This window comes from Phacochoerus africanus, chromosome X, assembly GCF_016906955.1.
Source record: "Phacochoerus africanus isolate WHEZ1 chromosome X, ROS_Pafr_v1, whole genome shotgun sequence".
In the NCBI taxonomy this organism is placed as follows: domain Eukaryota; kingdom Metazoa; phylum Chordata; class Mammalia; order Artiodactyla; family Suidae; genus Phacochoerus; species Phacochoerus africanus.
Window position 1 is genome coordinate 129,057,966 of NC_062560.1, and position 7,637 is coordinate 129,065,602.

Below are 7,637 nucleotides of genomic sequence, written 5' to 3' on the forward strand. Positions count from 1 at the left end.
CCCCTCGCCTGGGAACCTCCATATGCTGTAGGTGTGGCCGTAAAAAGACAAAAGACTAAAATACAATAAAATAAAATAAATAAAAAACAGACTGCTTGACGAGTACAGGCCTTTCTTTTTGGGGTGATGAACATGTTTGGAACTAGTTGGAGGTGGTGGTTGACAACACCACAGATGTACTAAATGATATAAAATACTATTATATATATAAATTTCTTACTGCATGTTACATGCTGCGATATATTACATATTATATCATGTAGTAAATTATATTACATACATATATAGTACAATTCTGTAATATTGTTAATTACATAAAACTGTATGTAGGTGAGTATGTAAAATTACGTAATGTAATATATACAACATATAACATAACATTACATATGTTACAGAATATAAAATGCGGAACTCCTGTTGTGGCTCAGAGGTAAGACCAACTAGTGTCCATAGTGCCGCATGTTCCATTCTGGGTGCCGCTCAGTGGGTTAAGATCCAGCGGCGTTGCTGTGAGCTGCGGTGCAGGTTGCAGATGCAGCCAGCTGGGATCCCTCCATGCTGTGGCGGTCGTCTTGGCCAGCGGCTACAGCTCTGATTCGAGCCCCAGCTTGGGAACTTCCACGTGCTCCCGGTGCAGCCCTAAAAAAAAAAGACTAACACACACACACACACACACACACACACACACACACACACACACACAATATTATAAATACTTTAAAATGGTTAATTCCATCTTATATGAAATTAATGCAAACAAAGGTGGACGAAAACTAAAGTAAAAGTACTCTGCCAGCCCCGACCTTGAGCGCAGCCCTCGCTGCCCACGCACGGGTACTTTGCCTAAGATAAGGTAAAGCGCCAAAAGCCCTGCGCCGCGGGCTGGCGGCCTCGAATCCAGGTGGAACTGGAGCTGGGCGGGGCCGGGGCGGGGCCACAAGGCCCGGGGGTCCGCCCCCGCTGCCGTCAAGCGGCCCGAGCGAGTTTTGCGACAGTGAGAGTACAGCTCGGCGGCGTCGTAGACTCGCTTTCCGGCGGGTGCGCGGGGCTCGCGGCGGCCTCCGCGGTCCGCGCGAGCTCTCCCGCCCGCTCCCTGTCTCCCGGTTCCGGGGCGGCTAGTCTGTGGCGAGAGAGTGGGGCCGGGCCCGCTTCTGGCCTGACCCAGGAGGTGACCTTGGTTGAGTCGCCTGTAGCGCCGAGCCGCGGCGCCCGTCTGTGGCGCGGGCCTGTCAGGGACCCGGCTCCCGAGCGGTTGAGGACACAGAACTCGAGCGGCCCCACGGGCTGCCCCGTGGCAGGGGGAGCGCCGGGCCTCTGGCGGGGGTGCTGGGAAATTCGGCCGGGGGGAGATGCCCCTCCATGTGAAATGGCCGTTCCCTGCGGTGCCGCCGCTCACCTGGACCCTGGCCAGCAGCGTCGTCATGGGCCTGGTGGGCACCTACAGCTGCTTCTGGACCAGTGAGTGGACCCAAAGCTGAGGCGGCAGGGTCGGTCACAGGTCTCCACGCCCAACGAGAATTGGGGTTCGGGGTTGGGGGCACTGGCGGGTGTGAGCTTGGCTGGGGTGGAGCCCTGGGCGCCCGGGAAGGGAGGCCAAGACCCCCACTCCCTTTCTCTCCCCCCCTCCCCCCCCGCCCCCAGAGTACATGAACCACCTCACGGTCCACAACAAGGAGGTGCTGTACGACCTCATCGAAAACCGAGGCCCAGCCACACCCCTCATCACGGTCTCCAATCACCAGTCCTGCATGGATGACCCTCATCTCTGGGGTACACGGACCAGTGTGCTGGGCACGGGGAGGCAAGGAGAGAACCTGGGACAGGGCCGAACAGAAGCAGAACGAACCCGCTTCTCAATGGGCTCACCTGTTTCTGCCATGTCCTGCCCCAGGGATGACAGGTTGACTTGTGGCCCCTTTAGTATCTTCCTAGGGAATGTGATTTGGAGAGAGCCTCAGAAATTTGGAGGGAATGAGGAAGTGTGGAAGTGACTGCAGAACAAGGTTTGCCAGCGCCTTTGCTCTGATGAATCAAGCCTGTGGAACCCTCCATTCTCTAAACTGTTGAAGGTTCCAAAGAGCCTGGGGGACAAATCTGAGGACCCCAGGGTGTCCGTCAAGGAAGCGGTGGGCTAGGGGCTGGAAGACCTGTGTCCTGGTTCCAGGTTTGCCCCGGCTGGGTTTGTAACCTTCAGCCAGGCTCATGTGGGAGCCCAGTTCCCCACCTAGAAGTTCCTGTTCTGCCGACCTCACGGGGAGTTGCTTAGCTCCAGTAACCTGGATGGCTGGGTACAGGGTGCCCAGGGCTCCCACTGCTGAACTCTGGAGGTTAGACTGAGAGGGAGAGCTCAGGGAGAGCCATGAGGTCAAATGGGAGCCTTTCAGAGCTCACCCTTAACTAGTGGGTAGAGAATGGCCTGTGGAGTGCCACACACAGCTCACAGGAGACCAGGAAGGAGACTTTAAGAGCCAGTCAGTAGCCCGGACCAGGGTGGTGGCAGTGGCAGTGGAGAAAGAGGTAGAAGAATAGGCAGCATCAAAATATATTGGGGAGGTAGGCAGACCAGATACGGTAACGAATAAGATCCAGGGAGTGGGAGAGAGGGAGGAGCCAGGGAGAACTTGGGGGTCCAGCCCAAGGTTCTGAAAGATGCCACTTTGGACCATGGGGAAGTGGTTGGACCACTGTCCTTGTCTCTCATCCCCTGAATCAGGGTGTGACAGAAGAAAGGCACTCCCAGGTACAAGGCAGGTTGCGGCATGAAGCCTTTCCTCTCCTTCTCTAGGGATCCTGAAACTCCGCCACATCTGGAACCTGAAGTTGATGCGTTGGTGAGGAGGCATGGGCCCCTCACGGTGGGCCCGGCAGGCCTCCCCCGTCTCTGCCCAGATTTGCCCTCCTCCTGCTCTGCCCAGGAGGCGGCATCCAGCAGTCCAGGCAGGGCCTGGGGTGGGGCCCCACAGGCCCTCCTGTGCCTCCGTTCTGCGTTGTTGTCGATGATGACGGCAGGCGTCATGCTGGGGAGGAGGGCAGGGAAGCAGTGGGGGGCTGGGGGTGGGGGGCGGGCAGGGGTGACCATGTTTGTCCCCGCTCCAGGACGCCCGCGGCTGCAGACATCTGCTTCACCAAGGAGCTACACTCCCACTTCTTCAGCCTGGGCAAGTGTGTGCCTGTGTGCCGGGGTGAGCTGCTTCTCTGGGAGGGGCTGGTGGGCCGGTGGTTGCAGGGAGGTGCCTCTGGGGGCTGCTCTGGCCTCCCTTGGGGCAGAGGGGCTGGTGGCCAGTGCCTCTGGCTCAGCATCACTGGGAGTAGAGGGACCCTGGTAGGACAGGCAGCTTGGGAGCAAAGGGGGCCAGGGGCCGCCGCATCGCTCGTCGCAGGCCCAGCTCCATCTCGTGGCAGGAGGGCTGGCGGTGGCTACTGGGGGAGTGAGTGATGGCTCCTTGGCGCGAGCTGGATTCTGTGCAACTTCCTGAGGGCTCTGTGGCCCTGGGAGTCTGCTCTAGTGTGAGACGTCGAGGCATTATCCGTGGTCTCTTCGCTTGAGGACATTGCTGAGAGAGTCACTGACGGCAGTGTGGTGTCATCAGTCTGTGGGGGCAGTGGCATGTGCCAGCGGCTGCGAGTATGAGGGACCAGACCAGCTTGTGGGGCGAGGGGTGTGACACTGAGTGCTTGCTCAGCCCCTCTCAGAGCCTCAGGAGGTAGGGGCCACTTTGACCTCCGCTCTCCAGATAAAGGGGCTCAGAGGGATAAAACTGCTGGCCCCAGGTCACAGAGCAAGAGGTAGCAAAGCCAGGGTTCAACCCCAGGTAGCTTTTTCCTCTGGGGAAGTAGGGTTTTTCCAGGCAGACTGTGGAAGGAAAGGCGTGTCCCAGCCACGGGGAGTGCGCGGCGGCCCTGGGGACGTAAGTGATAAAGGTAGAAATGGAGGTTGCGGGCTGAAAGTGAAGGTTCTGGAATAATCACGTTAAGAATTTGGGCTCCGGAGTTCCTGTCATGGTGCAGCAGAAACGAATCCAACTAGGAACCACGAGGTTGCGGGTTCGATCCCTGGCCTCACTCGGTTAAGGATCTGGTGTTGCCGTGAGCTGTGGTGTAGGTCACAGACATGGCTCAGATCTGGCATTGCTGTGGCTGTGATGTAGGTCGGCGGCCCTAGAAAAGGCCAAAAAAAAAAAAAAAAAAAAAGCCTCCTGTGACCTGGAGAAGCCATTTACCTGGATCGATGGCCCCAGGAGCCGCAGGGGGAGGTGGGTGAAGCAGCGGGGGTGGCCACTCCTCCCAGAGGTTGGGTCAAGAGGGAGAAGCAAAAGGAGGAAGTGATGAGACGGTGTTAGAGGTCAAGCGAAATGTCTTGTTTCTGGTAAAGTAACCTCAAGTTATAAACAGGTTTCAAATGAAAAGCTGCAGTGTTCACGTCTCCAGCTCCTCAGGCCTGCTGACTCCCTAGAGAGAGCTGCGTGGAACACTTTCTCTTTTCTTTAGAAATTTTTGTCTTTTTGTCCTTTAGGGCCGCACCCGCGGCATATGGAGGTTCCCAGGCTAGGGGTCGAATCGGAGCTGTAGCTGCTGGCCTACACCACAGCCACAGCAACACGGCATCTGAGCCACGTCTGCAACCTACACCACAGTGGCAATGCTGGATTCTTAACGCACTGTGCCGGGCCTAGGATCGAACCTGCATCCTAGGGCTCCAGAGACACCGTTCATCCCATTGCACCACAGTGGGAACTCATAAAATTTTTATTGAAGTGTATCTCCTTTACAGTGTTGTGTTAATTTCTGCTTACAGCAAAGCGACTCAGTTATGCATGCACACACGCGTGTATGTGTGTATACGTGTATCTTCTTTTCATAGACAGTGATGCTTCCTTGCACGCCACAGGCACTTAGAGGGTGAGGATGTCATCGAACAGGATGGCAGGGGCCACGGGGCAGCCGGGGCTGAGCAGGCCCGAGAGAGCCAGGCCTCGGGTGCTGTTGGCGTGGCCCGCCTGGTGCGGGATGGAGGAAGCCCCTGAGCTGCTGCTTCCCTCCTCGGGAGGATGGAGACCCGAGGGAGACCTTCTCTCGCAGGGGACGGCGTCTACCAGAAGGGCATGGATTTCATCTTGGAGAAGCTCAACCACGGGGACTGGGTGCACATCTTCCCAGAAGGTCAGCTGGGCCGGCAGGGTCGTGACTCTCGGCAATGGGCGGGGGGGGGGGGGGGGGGGGGGGGGTGCTGTCGCCGCCCAGCGGCCCCAGGCCTCACCTCTGTCCTTTCTTTCACAGGGAAAGTGAACATGAGCTCCGAGTTCCTGCGCTTCAAGTGGGGTGAGAGCAGCAGGCGCCCCGGCTGGGTGGGACTGTGTGGGCGCACGGGCCATGGGTGTGTTGGCGGGTGTGAGGTGCCCAGGCGAGGGCTTGCCTGGCAGAGGGGCTGGCCCAGGGGAGCTGGTTTGAACTGGGCGAGGGCAGGAGTGGCCCTGGCTGCAGCCGGGCGAGGGCAACGTTTCTGCCTCGTCCCGGGGCAGGGATCGGACGCCTGATCGCCGAATGTCATCTCAATCCTGTCATCCTGCCGCTGTGGCATGTCGGTAAGCCTCCGTCTTGGGCTTCGCTGGGTGCAGCTGGGGGCTCCCTGGGTGGCAGGGCGAGGGGGCCCGGGCGGGTCTGCTCCGCCCCACGCCGCCTCCCGCCTTCTGTCTGCCGTGCTGCAGGGATGAACGACGTCCTGCCCAACTGCCCGCCCTACTTCCCCCGCTTTGGACAGGTGGGTAGGGCTGCCGACCTGCTCTGTCTGTCCGTCCGCCAGCTGGCCCCTGACTCCCACTCAGCAGCGCTGAGGCCGGGTTTGGGAAGGGCTGCAGCAGGGGGAGCTGAGTGACGTGTAGACAGGGCTTCCGGGCACTAAGGCCGGGGCGGGGGCATGGACCCCGGGACCGGGAGGGCCTGTGGGTGTCCCTGAGCCCGAGCACCTCGTTCTGAAGAGGGCGCGCTCCGGGAGTGAGGGCCAGGCCTCTGCGCTGGGCGCTCCCCTGCACCTGTCATCCGCGGGCGGCCGCTCTCCCCGCAGAAAATCACCGTGCTGATCGGAAGGCCCTTCAGCGCCCGGCCCGTGCTCGAGCGGCTCCGGGCAGAGAACACGTCCGCTGTGAGTTTCTCCCCAGGTGGTCCCAGAGCCGCCCGAGCCCATTCCAGTGCCCTGGCCTTCCAGAGTCCCTGGGCAGAGCTCCCTGAGGGCAGCCGCCAGCCCCGCTCCTCCTCCTCAGGTGGAGATGCGGAAAGCCCTGACGGACTTCATTCAGGAGGAGTTCCAGCGCCTGAAGACCCAGGCAGAGCAGCTGCACAACCACCTGCAGGCTGGCAGCTAGATGCCACCCTGCCCAGACCTGGCCTGCCTCCACTGGGACGGGAGGGGGGGCGGGGAAGAGGCGGTGCTGGGACCCGGGCCTCAGCTGCCGGGCCCTCGGTGCTGCCTTTTGGCTTCTTGCCCCGCACTCAGCGGGGCTGGGGGACGGACGGATGCTTTGAGCTCAGATACGGTTTTTCGTTTGTTTATTTGGGCTTGTTGTTGGTTTTTTTTTTTTTTTTTGGCTGTGCCCACAGCACGTGGAAGTTTCCAGGCCATGCCACAGCAGCGACCCAAGCCACTGCAGTGACAACACCGGATCCTTAACCACTGCGCCACAAGGGAACTGCTCAGATACAGTTCAGTAGGCAGATCTGTTGTGACCCTCGCCAGGTACCCTCTCCTAGCTGGAGCGCTTCCCAGCTCCTCTGTGGCTCTTCAGCTGAAGGAAAGGTCTCAGCTTGCTCCTCCCCCTCGGCCATGGAGGGAGCAAGAAATGCGAGCGAGGCTCTCCTTCCTTCCTGCCTTCAACTTGTTCTCTCCCAGGGTTGCCGTCTGGAGAGAGGGTAGTTGAAGCAGGGTGGGTGGCCAGGGCAGAGCTTCGAGGAGGGGCCCACCAGGCCTGCGGCCTGGCTTCTGTCTGCCTGCCCTGAGCCAGGAGCGGCTCACCACTTCCTCAGGGACGGCTGTCAGCTACATCTGCCCTCTGCCCAGGCTCCCTGCCCGTTTCCAGAGGTGGAGCCCAGCCAGATGGAGCCCTGGCCCCTTGCCCCCATGCCGCGACCCAGCGACGTCTCTGTCCTTTCCACCCCCCCCCCCACCCCCCCCCCCCCCCCGCCCCCGGCATCACTTGAGTCCCCTGGGACCTGGGTTTTCATGTTTTATAAACAATAAAGCCACTGTGTTGTGCTCTTTTACTTCTGGCCTCTCTGTAGGGGTGGGGGTGGCAGGTGACCTGCTGGACAGGAAGCCTGGGTCCTTAGAGCTCTGGGCACACCAAGGGAACTTGAGCAGGTGGGCTCTCAGTGTACCAGTCCCTTGAGACTTAAGTCCCTGTCTGTGATCCCCTATAACAACCTTGCACAGGTAGAGTCAATCTCATCTGCAAAGGATGCAGAAGGAGGTTACTGGACTTGCTTCAAACCCGAAGTTCACGAGGTAGGGAGAGGCAAGCAGCGCCCCCGCCCCGGGCTACTTCCCACGCCGGAGGAGGGCTCTGAAGATCCCAGGGAGCCGCCCTGAGCAGCAGGTGCTATGATGGGAGCGGGGAAGGGACATCTTGATTGAATTTGGGAATCTG

General features: G+C 59.6%; 1 protein-coding gene across 2 annotated transcripts; it reads left to right on the forward strand.

Moving 5' to 3' along the window:
• Positions 1–1,004: 1,004 nt before the first annotated feature.
• On the forward strand, positions 1,005–7,254 carry TAFAZZIN (tafazzin, phospholipid-lysophospholipid transacylase). 2 transcript variants are annotated; one of them, XM_047764948.1, is made up of 10 exons: positions 1,008–1,458; positions 1,642–1,770; positions 2,786–2,831; positions 3,097–3,182; positions 5,080–5,160; positions 5,278–5,319; positions 5,520–5,582; positions 5,706–5,758; positions 6,062–6,139; positions 6,258–6,433. In XM_047764948.1, the coding sequence occupies exons 1-10, from the start codon at positions 1,350–1,352 to the stop codon at positions 6,357–6,359; spliced, it is 789 nt and encodes a 262-aa protein (XP_047620904.1). In that variant the 5' UTR covers positions 1,008–1,349; the 3' UTR covers positions 6,360–6,433. The 2 variants fall into 2 exon arrangements, with proteins under 2 accessions (XP_047620903.1, XP_047620904.1); XM_047764947.1 differs by lacking the exon at positions 5,706–5,758 and having other exon boundaries at positions 1,005–1,458; positions 6,258–7,254.
• Positions 7,255–7,637: the final 383 nt, after the last annotated feature.